The 20,890-nt window shown below is 40.0% G+C and overlaps 1 protein-coding gene across 4 annotated transcripts in view; it reads left to right on the top strand.

Moving 5' to 3' along the window:
* LOC103390268 (serine/threonine-protein phosphatase 2B catalytic subunit alpha isoform) overlaps nucleotides 1–20,890 on the top strand; it is a 62,286-nt gene that overhangs the window by 34,764 nt on the left and 6,632 nt on the right. For 2 of the 4 annotated variants that reach the window (XM_008326072.3, XM_008326089.3), the window contains exons 3-12: nucleotides 2,190–2,314; nucleotides 2,765–2,876; nucleotides 3,311–3,456; nucleotides 4,331–4,470; nucleotides 8,316–8,393; nucleotides 9,235–9,329; nucleotides 15,704–15,829; nucleotides 16,041–16,112; nucleotides 18,713–18,797; nucleotides 19,046–19,143. In XM_008326072.3, the coding sequence (XP_008324294.1) occupies nucleotides 2,190–2,314; nucleotides 2,765–2,876; nucleotides 3,311–3,456; nucleotides 4,331–4,470; nucleotides 8,316–8,393; nucleotides 9,235–9,329; nucleotides 15,704–15,829; nucleotides 16,041–16,112; nucleotides 18,713–18,797; nucleotides 19,046–19,143 (1,077 nt within the window). Of the gene's footprint in view, nucleotides 1–2,189; nucleotides 2,315–2,764; nucleotides 2,877–3,310; nucleotides 3,457–4,330; nucleotides 4,471–8,315; nucleotides 8,394–9,234; nucleotides 9,330–15,703; nucleotides 15,830–16,040; nucleotides 16,113–17,838; nucleotides 18,633–18,712; nucleotides 18,798–19,045; nucleotides 19,144–19,662; nucleotides 19,672–20,890 lie in introns of those variants that run through there. The other 2 variants (XM_017035766.2, XM_025056936.1) reach the window with 2 other exon arrangements.

The following is a 20,890-nucleotide window of genomic DNA, read 5'->3' on the forward strand; positions in this document are numbered from 1 at the left end:
CCTGTATTTTCTGTCCTTCTGTCCAAATACTTGGGTCTATGTGTCAAAGATGAAAAAGACAGCTGAATCTTTATTAACAAAAATGTGACACGATGTGGATACATCCACTGTGACACAAAGGGATCTGACAGTTAGTTGAGAATGCAATGTACAGAGGCTACTGCAAGGTTGATGCAGTAAGACAAACTAATTTCATTTTCAATATTTTCTTAAAAAAAAAACTGGTGCTGTTCTGTCAGGAGTCTACATTTGTATTTTTTTCAAAATGTTTGACAAGTATTTCCAATTTGTCCATTTTCCCTGATAAATTATGGAAACAATACCACCTAGGCTTTGTATTAGTTGGAGTCTTCTTGTGCATATGACCAATATTATAATAAGCTGTGGTATAAATCAGCAGTGGGCCTGTAGCTTTCAGATGTTAAAAATGATTTATTGTCATGTCTAAAGTGTTCAACTACCACCAAGTAATGAAGATATAACTTGTTCACATTTTTCCAAAAACAAGTGAATCCATTGGTTACTGATTAATGAATTATTCTACGTGTAAATAACCCCTTAAGCCAGTCTTTGCTGTGGATATGAATTTGCTCATATCCTTTAAATCAGATGACCCTTCGTGGACCCTGTCAGTCAGCCATGGCGAGGCAGCAAATCTGCAGTGGCCTCTGCTGCTCCTCTTGTTTCCCATGGGTGTAATAAAGCACTTGGTCACATGGTGTGACAGGAAACCAATCAGGTGAAGTGATTTGCAGTTGCTGATATCTGATGTGGACGCTCTACACAACAGTCCCCTGATACCATTCAAGGGCTGCACGCTGCGGCGTTAAAAGGTTGCATATGATACCAGATATACTTTATAGAAAGATACATTGTTGTCTTGAGTGCCAAAATAGATCAATACTACGAGGCTGAGGATGAGGCATCCTTTTTAATTATTATTTTTTAATAATAGACAGATTTATGACCAGTATTTCTTATCCTGACGTGAGTTGGATACCACTAAATTTGTTTTCAGACAATGACCTTTTTACTGTGTTTGGCTGGGGCGGATGTTGAAGTTAAGTCTAACTACACTGATAAATCGCCTCAAGGTTATAAACACAGAGGTGGACGCGTTGAAAGCCAAGAGCCGAAAAGAGACCCGGAAGCCAGTTATTTTGTAATATTGCAGCATCATCTTAAAAAAGTGTGCGCCGAAAAGTTCATGTTTGCTCCTGCATTCTAGCGTAGAGCTTTGATGGATTGTTAGACCATTAGTTCTCACCTAAAAGAAAAACACTGTTTTAATTAGGGTTGGGAATCTCTGGGCACCTCAGGGTTATGAGGCCAACAAAAATTATACTGTAATTATGAGATTATTATGCTAATATATGAATACGGGTATTGAAATATATTATTAAATAAACAGACATTTGTATCATGAACATTTAATGGAGCAGAATACCCATCCTGCTATTACGAGACAAAAACAAATGTTTTTTGCATGTTGTTTCTGAATAGCATTAACATATATCTCCCTTGTTAAAAAATAAATTATGGTCAAGAAAAAAAAAATTCAGATGTGTCATGGAGGACACATGATTCCTCAAAAAACAAAACAAAAATAAACACTAACAATTCTAATGTTAAATTATGTAAGGTTGGAGCCCAAAAGTGTCAATAATGAAATTCCTTTATCAAAAATAGTTTTGATCGATGTGTAAAGTATAAAGAATGCATCACATGTTCTAGTGACAATGAATAAGAGTGCAAAACGTGTACTATGATGAAACAGGATCGTTTTTTCTCCCATCCTTACTGACATTAAATGTTAAGTGATTTTTAAATAAAAGGAAGATTCAACTGGATTTCTTTTCCATATTACTAAAATCATCAGTCTAGACCAAAATAATGTATCATAATTTATTAATACTTTCTTTGTGTGAAGTCAGAGTTTATGTGTGGATATTCCCTGACAACCATCAGTCATTCAGTGAATGTACTTTAACACATGTCATTATAGTAAAGGAGGTAAAGTGAGAGCGTTTATTTCGATGATTGCAAACGGACATACTGTATGGGTGAATTTGTGCAAGATTCTGGTTGCAAAAGCCGCCTCCCTTGTTGTAGTGTTCTTTCTGCCTGTGTCATGAGGTCTTTCGTCTGTTGTATAAGTTGCTGATGCACATATGTTTGCTTCCTTCTAGTGTGTGGCGACATCCATGGGCAGTTCTTTGACCTGATGAAACTCTTTGAGGTCGGAGGATCACCGGCTTCTACTCGTTACCTTTTCCTGGGGGACTACGTTGACAGGGGATATTTCAGTATTGAAGTGAGTCCGTGCGCTTGTCCGCGTCGTCACGAGGACCTTATCAAGTGTGACACACACTAAAGCTGTCTTCATTAATGGGAGCTGAGGGTAAATCAGGCTGCAGATATTAACTCTGCTCGATGGCGAATGTCACGGCATATCCCAGGGTTATGTTGAGAGAGGAACTAAATTAGATCCGTAATTTAGTCATTAACTCAAAGCCTACGCCCGTTTCCTTGAACATATTTTGTTTCATAAAACATATTTTATTTACGTGTGCTGTATCTCTCCTCAGATGAAAGGCTTCAAGCAGGATTTATGCCACAAAATGTACCTTATGAATGTTTCATTGTGAGCAGAATTGCTTGTACTATGGTGCACTTTGATACTGACAGTCTGACTTGCTGTTTTCATATATACGACGTTTTGTAACGCTTCCTCACTGTCTCTTTGTTTTCTTCTCTTTTTCAGTGTGTGCTGTACTTGTGGGCCTTAAAGATACTGTACCCCAAAACACTGTTTTTGCTGCGTGGGAACCATGAATGTAGACATTTAACAGAGTATTTCACATTTAAGCAAGAATGTAAGTATTGCCTGTGCCACGTTTACTTTTTTAGACCTTTGAGCTGATTTAAGCAGACTGCTCTACAGCTCTGTATGCACTAAAAGGAGAATTGAGTTATTCTCTGTGAAAAGCTGTTTATTATACATGTAGCTCAGCCACTGACCTCAAACACTCACTTGAAAGTGCCCTCTGGCCTGGTACAGGATACTGCCTTTTTTTCCTTCCTTGATATTTACACATGTCAGAACTATTTCTGTTGGACTCAAACAAGAAAAAAAAATGCATAAAAGTGCTGTGAAATTGTGCTGTTTTTAAAACATGTAAAGGAAGTTTTTTTGGCCCTTTTGAAAGTCCTCTCCATCCCAGACTTGCACACTGTCCCAATGTACGAGATCTGGGTTGTTTAATTTGGCATGTTCTACTTCTCCCTGCCCTGTTTTCTCCCATGACAGGTAGAATTAAGTATTCAGAGAGGGTGTATGACGCATGTATGGACGCCTTCGACTGCCTTCCCTTGGCTGCACTTATGAACCAGCAGTTCCTTTGTGTACATGGAGGACTGTCTCCAGAAATCACAAATCTTGATGACATCAGGAAAGTATGTCAGATTTGAAAGTATTTTCTTTTGATTTTTGCTTTTTAAAGTGCTCTATTTTTGTCTTTGTGCATGTGTGTGTGTGAGTACGAGAGATAGAGAGAGAGAGAGAGACAGCAGATGGCCGTTAGTGGCCATAGATTTACAAATCATTTGTCAAAGGTGGAATCTGTTTCCACTTTGTGTACTTTTATACATCCACGTTGAGTTAATGAAGGAAAGAAATATTCATTTTGGCATGTCGTGTTTTGCCGTGTGTGTAGCAAACCTCCCAGTTCTGTCTCAAACACTCCTCAGGACTTGGACAGGCATGATTGAGAGCAACGCTTGGTTCCTCCCACTCATTAAAAAATGTTGAGGACTTGTATCCTGCCTTCAAACTAATTCAATAGTTCCAAATGGATTTTGTGGCTTCAATTGAAGGGCATGCATAATAGCATTTCCTCTATTGAAGTGTCCATCACTGTACCCATCTGGTAATCCACAAGCTTTTGTTTGAGAAAGAGCCATCCTCAGCTGAAGGCAAATCATTTATGTTCATTGCTCCAAACGAATGGCTGCCAGCACATTTTCTCCTCCTGCAAAAAAATCCTGCCAGGTACTGAAGGATGAGGGCTGTCTCTGGAATGACATTCATTCTGAAGCCTTGATATATTCCTCTCATTTCTCCCTCCAACAGAAGTTAACAACACTTCAGTGAACATGCTAGTCGGAGTCCCAGTTTATTTATGATCATGGTGGCAGCAGGAGCGGCAGCCAGCGTGACTCTGACAGAATGAAGCAACATGCTGAACATGTCCCGCAGTTGTAGGCAAACAACATGTGTAGGTTTTCCAGTCAGGCAGGCTGACGAGTGTGATCACATTGTCCTCCACAGCTAGACAGATTCAAAGAGCCGCCAGCGTATGGGCCCATGTGCGACCTGCTGTGGTCCGACCCCCTGGAGGACTTTGGGAATGAAAAGAGCCAAGAGCATTTTACACACAACACAGTGCGAGGGTGTTCCTACTTCTACAGGTAAGGACGCACAACCATAGTCGCTGTGCTTCAAAAAGCTTGTATTCTCATCTGATGCCTCATTTACTTCTGGAGAAAGTAAATCCATTTCTGATTAAGTCTGGCTTAATATCATCACTGGAAAATATTTCCTTTCAAGTGATTTTCAACACAACACTCATTTTACACGAACGATCGTGTGAATAAAACACAGCTAATCATCAAAGAATGTCAGAAAACAAAAATGCCTTCATCTTGACAGAGAGGCGATGGCTTGAGAAAAGCTTCTTCCAGATTTCCATGAGGACGAGGAGGAGGAGAATACAACCAGTTTTAAGAACACGCTGTACTTTAAAGTCGCAAATGCTCCTCCACCAGTATTTCTGCGACTCACATTAGCCTCAATGGATCCGAGTGAATAAACAAACAGAGGAAGTGCTCGGTGCAGGCATCTTGCACTGTCACAAAATGTAATGAACTGGCACATTACCACAAGGCACACAGTCCTGTCTCTAAATGCTCCCTCCACTCATTACATCCTGACTGATGCTTACTTGGCTTCGCCTGCCTGTGGCAAACGAACAGAAGTTAGAAATGTCCTTAGGGCCCTGATATGCATTCACTCTTTTTATTTTGTGTTACTTTTTTTATTAGCAGGTGTTTCATGAGTGCCGCCTTAATGGTACTTTAATATCCAGACTCTGAAACCGACTGAGCTCTGCTGCTCGGCATGTTCTCCCGTTATTTATGCATCCTGTGTTAGTTAATTAAATATAATTTCTACTCAACCGGTGCCACAGTGTGATGAAAGGTACTGTTATTTCTGACATCATGAAATGTAAAGTGCGAGGCTTTTCCCTCAATAGACTAATGTGTCTAACTTCCTTTTTAACCTTCTATTTGGCCAGAATTACTCGGAAGTCTTTTTTGTCATCAGTCAGATGTTTACTAATTGGCATCACAATGGCCTTTGGGATTTATGGGACACTTTAGGCTAAACAGAGAGTCCTGCTCCTTAATACTGCTGCTCAGAGTCCATCAGTTTCTCTGTGGCTTCTGTCCTGCAGCAGCAAATTTGTTTCCCTCGCAGTGCAGAAATGCTTGTGACTCATTTACAGTCTAACTCACTCAGGAAACTATATGTTTTTTGTTTTTGTTTTTTGGTGGTCTTACCTAATCATCATAGAAGATGTTTTTGGTTATTTGTCATTATTGTTAACATGCAAAGGATTTCCTGCACATCTCTCTGTCAATGGGGCTCAAATACATTTGCCCTGTTGTCAGGCAGATGGAAACAGCATCGACATAATGTATCTTGTCAAGTTCCATATGGCAGGAATTTGCATCTGTCAAGAAGTCTGGCAAAATCAAGCAGTTTTCTTCTCCTTCCTAGCATAATGAAAATCAAAACTTCTCACTGCATATTTAATTCCCTCACAAATACAGCTTTCTCCCAGCAGATGTTTGCTGCATGGCCTCATGTCTACACCATTGTTAATGAATCTCTTGTAACTCCTTCAATTTCACCACCTCCTGATAGATCTTCACAACATTTTCAAATTAAAATGATTTACCTGTGCACCCAGAGTGCTGTCTGATAAGCCTGCTTACTAAAACAAGCCATCCAAATTAAAGTGATTCTCTTATATCATCCTTAATCCAAGCCCCTCCCCACAGCTTTTCCAGAACAACCTCAGAGGCTTCATCATGCTCCAAAAAGTAGTTTAACCAACAACAGATTTTTTTGCACAACTTCTGCTGACAAAAACACTCCAAACGGAGAGCCTTTTGTCAAATTTTGGAAGTTAAAATATATAGTTCTGTTCTGGATTGCAGTGTGTGGGTGGTGTTCATTATTGTGCTCTGATTCTGCCGGGGCGTCAAACTGGGATGACAGAACTTTGCACAATCATCGCCACATTTCTTCACTAAACCACAAAGGGCTGGTCGTTTTAGGGTTGTTTATGCAATCTGATTGTGTGGTTTGTTTTTTAGCATCACTGATCGGAATGACAACACATAAGAAACAAATAACGCTATAATGGAGTGGCCCTGAATTGATTTATCTATTGTCTGTTTCACTGGATACTGAAACACGTCTCGAATTTCCATCCACTTTCACTGCTGTGAAAACTGTAAAGTGACTATTATATCAATCAGGCAGGAGGTTGGAGATGTGAAGGCAAACAACACTTGACTATGGCCTCTGCCAACAGCAAAGGATCCCCACACAATCACTGAGTGCTTGACATATTATGCAGGTCTGTCACTTATTTCCATTGAACAAACAGTAACGCAACTTTACACGTATCAATTATTTTTGAGATTTAAACAACTCACCAAGGAACAGTGTTCAAAATATTTCTGAATTTAAATTTAAACAGTTTGGCACCTTTCCCCAGAGCTATAGTTGGCCCTCATTTAAAGCTTTGGTAAACAACTACTTAGAAGGATTTGAAAATCAACTTTTTTATGAGGACCTTTTGGCCTCAGTGGATTGTGTTGGGTGAGCTTCAATAGAAAGTCATGTTGATTCTTATGGTATTTGAGTGAGATATTCATTGAAGTAGTTGGTAATAGGAGTAATATGTGTAGTTAAAAAGCTTGTCCGTAAGGTAACATCCTAACAGATATAAGTTGTTACTCAACATTCATAGGGAATATATGTATATATATATATAGAGTGAGAGATACAGTATACGCATAGGGGGTGATTTATGCATGGGTGCTAGGCAGTCTCTATGGTTGCTCGTTAATCTCCGTGGGTGCTTCGGGGTCGGAGTACCCGCTAAGCACCTATATATATATATATATATATATACACACACACACATATATACATATATATATACATATACATATATATGCATATATATGTATATGTATATATATATGTATATATGTGTGTGTGTGTATATATATATATATATATATAGGCAGGTGGAGGGGTCGTGATCTCGCCCATTTTTAATTAAAACCTATTGTTTGTGTTCACTTGCTTTCCGAAAGTCTTTTTCCAGATTTTCTGGGATACCCTCTGTACCGAGGAGTACTTCCTCTGTGATTTCTGCAAATACGTTTTTGATTGAGTTTGATTTGAGTTTCTTAATAGACAAGCATGTGTGATGTGTTTTGCGAGTGGATGTTGTCTCAACAGTGTGTGTAGCTGTGTGTTTTTTATTACTAAAGGCAGATGTGAATTTGCTTTAAGCACTGCAACAAATGGGAACATCTTTGTTTAAATCATTGGCTTTTTTAATGAGCTAAATATAAACTCATTTTCGAAAAGAATCAAAGATTTTTTTTATAGCAATCCGTTGTCAGAGGATGAAAGGTTGCCGGATGGAAAATATTACTGTAATTTTACTCCTGGCTTGAAGCTTTTTAGTTTCTCAGCCTGCAGCCTGAACAGATCAACACCAGCCTCCTTTTCAAAATAATTACTGTATTTCCTAAAAGAAGATGAAAAAGCTATGGATCGTGGGTCATACTCACATAATTTTGTCGAAGGTTCTGTCAAAAATAAAATGCTTCATTTGATAGAGCAGGATGCCGCATACACACAGTATTTTTTGCAGTGGAAATGTTACTTTAAAATATTCTCAGTTACTCTATGGACGGAGTCGTAAATTTCCTACTTGTGAAAACGTTTTTCTATAAATCACACAGCCTGCTTTTAGATTTTAGGAGGACGTTAAAGTGGATATGAAAGTTGTAATTTACTGACCAAGCAGTTTTAGTTTTAAAACTAAATTAATCTGAACTGTTTCTCTGAGGATAATTAATGATTCCCTTCACTTTGGGATTTTTTTATTGATCTCTAACCTTTGTTTTCTTCTTCCTAATGTTTGTGTCTCTACTTACAGCTACCCTGCAGTTTGTGAATTTCTACATCACAATAACTTATTATCTATCATCCGGGCCCATGAAGCGCAAGATGCCGGGTAAGTGTTAAAGTACTTCTCCCATCATCTGCCCTCGATCTGTCACACAACAGAGTGATTCAGACGAGAGTATTAAATGAAAACCTTCCTGGATGCTCTGGGTTTTATTATTTTTATACTCAAGCCTGTCTGTTTATTTCAGTTCTGTCTGAACTTTAAGAGAAGTCATGTTAATCCAAGAAATGAAAATGAGTCCAGCTGGAGGAATGGGCTTGTCAGATATGAGATGACTCATTCAGTCAGGAACAATACACCTCTAAAATCCTTTTAGTAGAGTTTGGTTCATAAACAGCCTGATCGGTGGATGCCTCAAACTGATCTGCCTCCCAGTAAGGTTGTTTACCTCCAACTGCGAGGTCACATGGGACATGTCCCCATGTCCCAAGAAAGCTTTTGGTCCCAAGCTACCACCAACCACAGATGTTATCACAGATGTAACATTATTCAGTTCAAAATGTTAGAATGTCTACTTAATAACACTACAATGTATATACAATGTTTAGTTTAGTGCTACGCATTTTTATATAAATAGTCTCTGGATTTATAGTAGATACCAATATCGCACATTGCAGACTTGGCATATTTATATTTGAGCGCTAGCATCACATGACTACGTGAAAGCACACAAAGTGTAACCCTCCAGAGAATATGGACCTCGGCTGATGCATCAGCTCACAAGACAAACAGAGTCAGAATGAAAATAAGTCTCTGTTAACACTGCTGGACCTAATCGTACCCAAGAGGGTGATCATGCATGAGCAATAGCTGAATCAAACCTAGTAAGGATATTTTCTATCCTTCCCTTACGTTTTTACTCTACTTATTTGTTTTATATTTCCAGATATCGCATGTACAGAAAGAGCCAGACTACTGGCTTCCCGTCCCTTATCACCATCTTCTCTGCACCCAATTACTTAGATGTCTACAACAATAAAGGTAAGCGATTATATCTGATAGTGTCTTTTGTTTCATGAACAAAGCAGTAAACCTTTAAAGGTCTTGTTTCTAAGCTATAGGGATCTAATCTGTTCCTACTACAACTACGGCATAGTTGTTTTTTTTTTCAAAGTGATTTTGCTTTTGTTCTGTCAGAGGAGGTACAACTCATGTCTAATTATTGAGATTAAGAATCATTTCATTCCCGTAAGTGATTGGAGCGTCTAAGTGCGACGATAAAAATTCAGTGTATCGATTAAACAAAAAAAACTAGTTGAGTTATCATCCTTCATTAATGAAAATGGAAATGCTGCAGTGGCTGCCAAACACATAATTGGAGCTAATTCTCTGGGTATGGAGAGGGAGGAAAAGATGAGATGGTTTTTATTTAATACATCTGACAAAAAAATATTAGTAATAGCAGGTAATTCATTGGTTTATTATTTGCCTCTCAGTACCTACATCTCACAGTTGTTGGCTTCATTTGATTTGTCATGTTGAACATTTAGCGGCTGATTGATATTCCACTGAAGGAGAGAGCTCTCTTCGATACCCATCATATGAAGTACGAAGCAGACTGTGGTTGGTTCAGTGCACAGACAGAGCTGCCGTGAGATGAAATGGGCACGGAGCCACGGGTTCACTTGGCATCTGGTGGTGCCCTGTGCTGCGCTACGGTGCCCACTCAACAAGATAGGCTGCTCTGTTTGCTGTGAGTCAGCACATTTCCCTGGAGAACAGTCAGAATCTGTTTGGGCTGTGGAGGCCCGTTTGGATGGGGGTGTTGGGTAAACTACAGGAAATGGAAATGGGAAGGAAAGACCGATGGTGCTGGTGCACGCTGTTTTGCAGTTTCTGTTTTGATTAAATGCCATATCAGAGCTGCTGGTATGAGCACATTATGCCTAGTTTTTGGCGCTGTAGTCCTTTTTGCAGGTGTTTTCCCTGATCTGAGATTAGGATTCTGGTTTTCTTTTTTTTATTTTTCCAGTCTCAACGTCCTTCCTCCCTCCTTCTCCCTCTGCACAGTAAATATAGAAGAAACAACGAGGCTACGTGTCCCCGTATGGTTCCTTGTTTATTATTAGGACCCTACTTGTTCCATGCCAACTAATCTTCCAAGGGCTCGCAGTCAACAAAACAATACAAATAAACAAACAAAGTGGTGTCACATGAACAGCGCTTTTGGATTTGGCAGCAGACACCACCATGTGGGAACTTTCTGCACCCTCTGTTTTTAGCTGCAGCTTGTTGACCCACAGTTGATAAAAGGCCTTCCAGTGCAGGCGTGTTTATCAGAAAGTAAAATATTATTCCATGTTTGTTTGTAGTATGTAGTGTCTTCGTTTAGAACAAACATGTGGATCTTGTGTAGAAACCACAGCTGTTTCAGCACTGGGAGATTAAAAATGCCTCACATTTATCTCTAGCAACCAAAGGTAAATATGTCACTGCTTTTAAAACACACACACACAAACACTAACCAATCCTCTATCTGTCCTGTTGATGCTCTTCCAATCAGTCATGTGGGTGGGGTTCACTGGTAGAAGCAAAGCCTCTGTAATGAATTTTTCTGCTCTCAGCTCCTCGCCAGAGCCCTAAGCTTACTGAGCATGTGCCGTGATTGATGGCCAATTGAGCGGGCACATACATTTTTAAACGGAGGAATGAGGCGCCCACTGGTCCCATCAATCTGCTCCTGCGAGTTGGTCAGATCATTAAAGGGGAGGTGGTAAGAAGTGGGGACATAAGGGAAGCCCTCTCTCAGTGAAAGTAAATTAAACTTGTAGCTGAGTCAGGATCATCAACACGTGGTTTTAAAATGCCATTCATTCCACCGTTTTTCTTTCAAAGCAGCTGTTAGTTTAGCAGTCTGGTGCTGAGGAGGTGTCCATCACAACTCTGACCTGTGCAGCTCTTTAGGGAAATCAGAAATGTGGCACTCACACACATTTGTGAGCTAGCAGGGAAGCTGCGGTAAATAAAAGGACTGCAGCAGTGATTTAGCAGTTTGCACTGTTGGGCTTTCACAGCTTACATCCTGAAGTGACTGCAGTGGAAAGAGGGGGCACGGAGAGAAGGGTGGTAGTGCACTTGGCAGTCGTTCACTCTGGAGATTGCTTGCAGTTTTGTATTAATGGAATATTTTCTGCTGCATCATTATTGACTGCTCCACGCCAACAACTGAGTCCTAATGGTTATGAGGGCTGGGATGGAATGAAAAGGAAATGGCTCTGATGTGGTACCAGTACTTTTTTTTTTCTTTTATCTCCTACTCAAAAAAGTGAAGTGTTTCGTAGATGTAAACCTTATATAACTGAATGACAGTGAGGGAGAAGGAGGAAAATGTAAACTTATTTTGTGCAACAGTAAAGAGGAAACAGTAAGGGCAGGACCATTAGTCACGGTTCATTCAGTGGTCAAAGTGGACAATCAGTTTTCTTCTCATTTCCTGCCAGCAGCTCTGTGCTGATTGGTGGCTTGTAGTACAGAGAGGTGATTTGAGGAGAAAGTAAATGTGGTGGCATGATTGGTTTCTGGCCCTTGCATTTGTAGTTGCAATGGTGACGCTAGCACAGAAGGGAATTTTTTTTTTCTTGTCATGGATGAATGGTAGGGTATCTGTGGTTAAGGACACCCATCATTCTATCGTCACACTGGTCATCAATTGGTTTTTCTGTACTTTTTGTAAACATTCACTGGGAAATTGGTAAACATACGCTTCACTGACAACAATGATTCATACTTTAAATAAAGACTTTCCCCTTCATGTATAACACCAGGTTTTTTAGATCTGGGTTCAATCACTCAAACTAGGTTTTCATCATCAAAAATGACAGAGAATAGAGAACAGGTTACAGCCCTGAAAACGTTTGGTTTTTGGGCAACAATGGTGAAAGATGGGAATGTCCTATGGTCAACTGTCCTCTTTGAACCATTGAGTTAAAGTTAACATGCAAAAGTACATGCATCCCTTACTTCTAAAATCATTACCGTTTCGCACAGGATTCACTGGAGCTCACAAATGGCTCCGCCCCTTTTGTATAAAGATCATTAAAATTTCATGTTCAAATCTGAAACCTTCTTTAATGATGAAGACAAGTGAGTGATTTTGAAATACTTCATGCACATCTTGCAGTTTTTGTAATTTCAGATGCATTACTGCTGTCTCCACTTTCCTTTGTGTGTGCAGCATATAACAGTATGTCCCAAACTTGTTATGCTCCTCTTTTGCATGTAGAATGTCGACACATTCACAGCAATTTTTTTTAAAACTTTAATGTAAATACTATAATTCCTAAAAACAAATATTCCCACCATAAGAAGGCCACAACATTAATAACCATAATGCTTTTCCCACTGTGGCACCATTTTATCACTCTCTGAACACAGCAGACTCACGTGATTTGCTGAGGTAGTTTCCATTAAATAAATGTAGGACACTTGACACTTAACTGAACATGGAGGGTGTCTCCATCTGTAGTGGAAAACACACTCAGGTGAACTTTATTCAGAAGACCAGAAGCACAGATTTCAGCATGAATGCAGGATGTTGGGAATCTCCCCCTGATCTCAAAGCAGATGTAACTATCTCTGTTGCCACGGAAACTGGCGGAAAGCACTCCCTTATAAATAATTAATGAGGGCCCAGCCTGGCAATATCTGTGTTACCGTGGCAGCAGGCCTTGGCCTGGCTGCCCCATGAAGCAGCATCGGAACAGTAGAGACATCTAGTGGCGGTCACGCAGGTTTTAAATTTAGCTGGCGTCAAACACAACTCACAGCTGGCTGCCACAAGGGCAGCACCCTGCTGCGTCCTGTGTGAGAAACAACATGTATAATTGCATATAATTTGTATTAATGGGTTTTCAGATCACCACGGAGCAAAGTTCTGCTCTTGCTGCCTTCATCTACATTTTTGATGTAATAATGTGACGAAGACCCAGAGTCCTGACCTTCTTACACAGCAGTCCTCTGAAGACATTCGAAGTGTTCTACAGGGGAGGTTCCTACGTGTCTCCGTTCCTTTAAAGGGAATCTGATTTGAAGAAGCAATGGCAGGGGAGGTGACCTTTTCTCCCATCCTCCGTTTTCCCCTTTGGGATTTCATGACTGCATTCAATCAAGTGCTTGGACGGTGTTTATGCAGTATGTGATGTTTATGCAATGGCTGCCCACGTGTACAATAGCTTTCATAAAACCCGACGCACACGCATAAACACCTACAGCTTGATCTGAGTAGAGTCAAAACAACACTGATTTTTTTTTTATTGGACAGGGTGTTTGTGTTTTGCTGATATTGGTAATAAATTAATTACACACACACACACTCACACTTTCAGTTTCCCTGCAGGAGGTTTTTATTGTTTGTGTTGGAGGAAGTGCAGCGTGGAATGGCAGGAAAATGCACTGTTTTTTTATACCACTATAAATACTGCAGCCTGTGCATTACTTTACCATAATGATTACACGCACACTGACCCCCACCCACACAACCCTCCCTCCACCACACACACACACACCCATCCACTCTCTCTGAGGCAAACCCCTGGTCTGGCTGGACATTCTCTGACCTGGTTTGTGTTGCCACTGAGGTTAGAATTTCTCGGGATGCCAGGTTTGATGACTTGCTATTCCTGACCCAGAGAGGGGCCGGGGCAGGAAAGTCCCCTATGGTGACCCAGGCACGGTGTCCGCTTTCTTTAAAACTGGGCCACCAGGCAGGCCTGGTGCATAAGAGACACAGGCCTCTCTATATACAGCATGGATATATTTGTGTCTGGAGGCTCTCATGTTTTTCTCAGCAGTAGCGTTTACACTTTGCTTAAATCATGACTGAGGTCACAAAGGGCACGGCCTGTATTTGACAGGTGTTTCTCTTTAAACACACAGCCCATCTGACAACATGTAGTTAAAGGAAATACCAATATACACAAGAAAATAACATGATTGCATGGTTTTTTTAGACAACATGTAGAATGGAATTGCGTGACTGGATTTTAAATTCTGACCTAAATATCACATATAAAAAGGACATCATTTAAAATTTGGGTTAATCTTTTAATAAGAAAAAAAATGTAGATGACTAAATGGTGAGAATACTGGTTACTGCATCTTTGCAAAAAAAAGGTGTTTTAGTATTTTATAGTAGCCAAACAGAGTCATTTATAAAATGTTAAATTTAATGTGAACTGTTTAATGTCAACTGTGCTTTTGCATGTACAGTAATCTCTCTGCGATGTACTGAGGGAGTGAACGGAGAACCACGATATAGAGAGGGAACACTATAGTACATTTTCTTCTAAGCATACGGTTGAAATCTCTCTCAAGTTCAACCTTCCACAAAACCAAATGTAAGGTTTAGGTTTTTCGAGGTGTTATGTGTTGAGTTGTGTTTGAAATTTGTTGTCATTGTACTGTTACCAGGCAACCAACACAGGCTGTCTGACAGTGGTAGATTCTGTTTCTCTTTGTTCTTCATTGTGCAAACTGTTGGCTTCATCTCAAGTGGGCACACAGTGGGTTCGTTTTTGTCAAAGAATAAAGATATTTATCCTATATTTTAGCTTTTTTAAAGCAGCAGCACAGTCTTAGTATTTATGTATGGAAAGATCCTTTTAAGAGAGCCTTTGCTGGTCAGCATTTCTCCACCCATTTGCCTGGAGGATGAGAAGATTCCTAATGGTGGTTTTTACCAGCCCTTTCCCTCATTACCTTTGCTTCCTGTCTCTGCCCACTCTCTCTGTTCTTCGACCATCAGAGATTGATGTTTTGTACGTTTTCTAATGAAAAGTGCTCCTGCTAAAGAGACGTAATGCTGAGCCACGTGTTTCTGCTCAGTTAGTCAGGTCAAATGACTGTCACCATTCACTCAAATGGGGCCGTGATCAATACACAGAGGAAGTCCTCATGCTTGGGTGAAAATGAGATCAATTTTTGTTATCGTTTATCATATCTTTCTCTGCGCACACGTTTTGTTTTCATTTTGATGCATGTTCATTATTTTAGGCTCAGCTTACAGACAGTTGGTCAATTGGTTATTTTACCTCCAATGTACTTCTCTTCTGTTAAAGGTAAAAACATTTAAATGCCGATTGGTTTCATGTTGTTCAAAGGTTTTTTTTAAACCATGTTGGTAAAGTTTGCAGTAATACCTCTATATACATACTGTAAAATATACTATGTCTGTGTCTGTATACATGTGTATATATCTATTTATGCACCATATATATGCATGTACTGGTTAAGTACGTGTGTATCCATGCATGTTTATATTTGAGATCCATATATGTTTATATAAATACTTCAAAATAATTAAATAGAGTGTGGTTGTTGTAACAATTTTGATTTATTTTTTTACTGCCCCTCTGCAGCGGCTGTTCTGAAGTATGAGAACAACGTGATGAATATTCGACAGTTCAACTGTTCACCTCATCCTTACTGGCTGCCCAACTTCATGGATGTTTTCACTTGGTCCCTGCCTTTCGTTGGAGAGAAGGGTGAGCAGCTATGGACACAAACTAATTCTAGACATATACCATATAAGAACAAAGGACTAAATTGACATTGTTGTGTCATTTATGCATAGTGTCTTTACTAGCACTTAGTAGATGGTAATCATTGGTTTGGTCAATGCATTGGTTCTTCCATTTGTTACTTTACTAAAAGTAAAATGTCATTGATTATTGATTGATTGATTATCCCTTGCAGTGACTGAGATGCTAGTGAACGTGCTGAGCATCTGTTCCAACGATGAGCTGACGACTGACGAGGAGCTGGATGGTAAGCAGAGCAGACAGACTTCAGATGACACAATTGTTACTGCAGTGTTGCCCAGCTCCTCTAGAGGGAGCTCTTTGCTGTATGGAATCGAAAACACTGTCCATATTTTACACACTCTCACACTCACTCACTGCTCCACCCTGTGTTCAAAGCACATACTGTAGAGCAGGTCTAGATTTAGCTACAGTTAGAGCTGGAGGAGTGAGGGATATTCTATTGAAAAATGCCCAAACCAAAAACTCCTACTCAACAGTGTTCTTCAACATCGATCAGAGGAGGAACTACCCAGAAACTGTCGGACGTTGCATGAGTCAGCTGAATGAATGGATCAATCACACCAGGCTTACAGCAGATGTAATTCTCAGGATGTCAGCCAAGCATGTAAAACTCTGAAAGGCATCTGACTCTAGGAAGGAACACACCAGAAACACCTCACTGCATGTCTCAAATATGCTTTGTATTTCCACATTATTTTACACTCCACATTCCAACAAGTTCCAACAGCTCAGTGATTCATTGTAACATTAAGAACTTTCACAAGTTCCCGTTGTCCCTGAGGCCAAAGCTTATCTACAATGACATGATCACTGTGACTCCGCCTGTCCCTGCATTTCCTGCAGAAAAGGAAATGATTTCACCACTTCTTCCTCCCTGTGCTCCTTATCCTGCCTTTTTCCCCACGGCTTTTGCATTTTGATCCTATGAACAGAACCAAGGGCTGAGGTCTAAATATATCTGATTATACATACATATATATATCTATTTATAACTTTAACATTACATTTAAGTAAATCGTAATTGTCAGAACTGCAAAAACTACAAATGCAGATAAGTCTGCTGAACAGTCTGGTGGTCTGTTTGGCTGGGTCTTAAATGTGTGGAAATCTTACGTTAGGTACAGTAGTATATAGTAGGTAATAGATAGAAAAATAAAAAAGTTAAGATCCAGGAATCTGTGGAGACATTTTAAATGCTACTTAATTATTACTTTAATACACCATACAAATTTTGAAGTAGTAGTAGCAGCAGCAGCAGCAGCAGCAGCAGCAGTAGCAGTAGTAGTAGTAGTAGTTTGAATACATATTTGAAATGAGACAGAACTAATGCTCTATCGTAGCTGTCTCGTCACTTTCCTCTGAATTATCCTTTGCTTTTAGTCGATCCATTTCCTGGCTCTCGCTCTTGTGTCTCCTCATTTCTTTGTTTGGGTTTTGCAGCTGTCTCCGCCTCTCTTATATATTTAGTTAATTCTGAGTGTGTTGACTCTGGATTAGTTCTTTCCTCTATCCCTCTCATTTCTGATCTTGTGATCTCCCTCTCTGTGCCCTCGTAATCTCCAATTTGATTTTTGTTGCCCTGCTCTTTATCTGCCTTTGTTTCTATGGTTTGTGGTGGTATTTTAAAAACCTCACTACATTTGTTTTCCATATTTTTCTTTTGCATCCTCTCTCATTTCTCTCTCACACTCGCTCTGTATTTCTATCTCTGTCTTCCTCATGCTGTGATCTAACTACTTTGGTTTTACCTCATCTAATTTCTCTTTTCTATGTTTTCCAGAGTTTTTGTGTTCAAGGCATCGCTTCTCTTTACACTTGTGTTTTGTTGCCTCCCTTTTTCATTTGCCACCTCCTTTTCCGCCTCCTCTTTCATTCTGCAGCCATCCACTGATCACTCTGTCCTTTCTCTTCTCTCTTATCTTCTCCTCTGGGGGTGTTTTCATGAGAAGGACAGCTAATATATCCCCCCAAAAAAGGTACAAATTCTGGCCACACCGGTGTGTACTGCAGTCAATCGACTTTCGTCCAGTGCTTGCTCTTTATGCTAACATCACTGCTTAAAGACCCTCCTAACACTTTTGTTTTATTGTTGTTGTTTTTTTTAATTTTCCTAAACAAACACTTTTTTCTCTTCTTTGAATAAATCACTGAATAAAATCAGTGATGAAACAGTTTTATATAGTAAATGTAGGTTTCCGTCCTTTGGGCACACGTGTTCGTTTACACCGTGTTACACAGATTAGTGGGAGACTGTAACAAGACATCAGACTGTCAGCTCATCCCTCTGTCCAACGTCTCACCACTCAATCAGTTCCATCCTTCATACTTCATGCATTCTTCCATACTGCCTCCCCAGGGCCTTTACATGTGTCTCAGCAGAGCGATCCTGTTTGAGTCTACACTACCAAAACACAAAGCAGGAAAATTTCACGTAGTGTGTGCTCATCAGACACGTCTGGATCAGCACCAGGCTGTTTACGGTTCATGTCATAGAAATGTCAAAGAAAATGTTTGGAGACAACGTGGTGAAAATTCTGTGTAGGATTTCTAATAAAAATCAGTTCAGATGTTTTAGTGGTAAAATGACAGTAGCATGACTGCACTGAATGTTTACAGTGGTGACGTGTGGGTCCAGAATTTTGGTTTTAATCTGAACTCCAGGCTTCAATAACAACATTGTGTTTGCATCGTGGTCTACTGATGCACTTTTGGATTCAACTAATAGTGAAACAAACGTGAGATCAAGAACACGCTAACTGTACAGTAAGGTACTGTAAGTGTTGTCTCAGTGACACTCAGTCAGACTGTGTCCATCTCTTGCAGGTGCCACCGCCTCTGCCCGTAAGGAAGTCATACGCAACAAGATTCGTGCCATTGGAAAGATGGCCAGAGTCTTCTCTGTGCTCAGGTAGGATAAGGTCATGTAACGGATTGGCTCATACATTTTCTTTCACAGATATTATTCAGTAGAATATCTTTTGGGAATACGAGTCGCTGGATCGTCACGTTTCACTAATATTCAGTAGAATATCTTTTGGGAATACAAGTCGCTGGATCGTCACGTTTCACTATTTTTATTTTTGTTAACTTTTTTTTTTTTTACTTTTTGCCGAACGCTCAGTTCTAGCTGCTTACATTTTTTCCTCCATGCCACAGAGAGGAGAGTGAGAGTGTGCTGACACTGAAGGGTCTGACCCCGACTGGCATGCTTCCATGCGGGGTTCTGGCTGGTGGCAAAGAGAAGCTACAAAATGGTGAGAGAGACATTATGTCCTTTAGTGTCCAAAACACGATAAATACACACAGACACGCAACCTCCTCCTACCACAACAGAGTTAGTAACAAGCTACAGTATCTCTGTGTTTAGGGAAAACTCTGTATGCCATTGTCTTCAGCTTCAGCTCCACGATAGTCCTGGGATTTTAAACTGCTGCCTCGGAGAAGAGTAAACTTAGTTAATTGTTTACCGCAGCATCAGTCAGTATGTTTTCTACACTTTATTTAAACACCACTAATGGGTAGCAGCTGCTAAGCCGTTTCCTTCTACACTTTCGTATCATTAAAGTGATGTTTTTACCCTAAAGTAATGACCAGAGAACTACTGTTTCTATACGTGATGCAACAGATGTATTTGTTCCAGCGTCTTCTCGTGTGTCTCCCTCTCGATGTCGCTCACTGAAGCACTGCCTCCCCTCCCTGCTTTTTTTGTACAGCCATGACTTACTATCTTACACGTTACCTGTATTTTTTTTTTCTTTCTCTTTTCTCCCTAGAAACCGCAGGTATATTCGGTTGTGCAAGTATTTTTGTGGATTTTCTTTTGTTCTTTGCTGTCTGTTAAATGACTTAAGAGCTCAGTTCACCCTCTCATGCTGCATTGCCAACAATGGAATCAAGCTGCTGTAGCAGGAAATTACAAATCTCATTCAAATTTAGTTTCTCATCCGGTAGAAATGGACACTCGACTGTCCAACATTTAGAGCTCATGAGTCGGAGCAGTCATTGTCAGGACACACGTGGGACCTTGTGATTCAAAGGATGAACTGGAATTGACACAAGCCACTGTGAATGAAAGGGGGCTCAGGTGCCATCTGCCACTTCATTCACAACATCATGCAGAAATCCAACTTCCCTCTCCTCTCACGGGTTCTCACAAAACATCAGCCAGCACTTTAACACCTGTAACTTCATAAATCCTTAGTTAGTTTCCTCGTCATTATACATCTAGTCAGTTATACTACTTTGTACTCCTGCATTAAAACAACACCGGTGATAGACAACTATTACAGCCACAAAAAGGGCGACCAAGAGGAAAACCACATTATAAGCAGAGACAACTATTACAGCCACAAAAAGGGCCACCAAGAGGAAAACCACTTTATAAGCAGTGTATATTTTGTAATATTTAGTCCACAAGAATAATATAAGAGCAATGTAAGTCAAATATATTACTGTAACATGCTAACAAGTGGAACACATTTCCAATTTTATTTTGTATTGCATCACTACATCCATCCAACTTCCTTTTTGCTTCTAGAAAATTCTGCCAGCAAACGTCGTCTTCAGTTCAGTTCCAGTTGAACTTTTCAGTGACGCAGTAGCGGCGTTCAGTTGAAGACTGTGCTTCTTCTGGCTGGAGATTATATGGGGTCCTAACAGGATATATATAGTTTACTTTATGTTGCCGGGCAAGCCAAACTACTAAAAGAAAACATGACTTAACCACTGACCATTTGGAAGTTAAATTCTATTTTGAGGTTACATAGTAATGGTCCTCAAGTCTTTTCATGTTTAACACTTGGCTCCATCAGGTGAGGCCCAGTGTGTGGACCACAGACCAGTGTGTGTCATTGGAAAAGTTCCTGACTGGTTTTCTTTTTTCTTTTCTTTTTTTTTTTTATGATCATCCAAAACCAGTTACTTTTCCTTTCGGTGGTAGTTGTTCCACCCACAGTCTTTGTCTTAGACCCACAACAAAAAAAACAAAAACAAAACAGTTTC

Source organism: Cynoglossus semilaevis, chromosome 1, assembly GCF_000523025.1.
Source record: "Cynoglossus semilaevis isolate Cse_v1.0 chromosome 1, Cse_v1.0, whole genome shotgun sequence".
In the NCBI taxonomy this organism is placed as follows: domain Eukaryota; kingdom Metazoa; phylum Chordata; class Actinopteri; order Pleuronectiformes; family Cynoglossidae; genus Cynoglossus; species Cynoglossus semilaevis.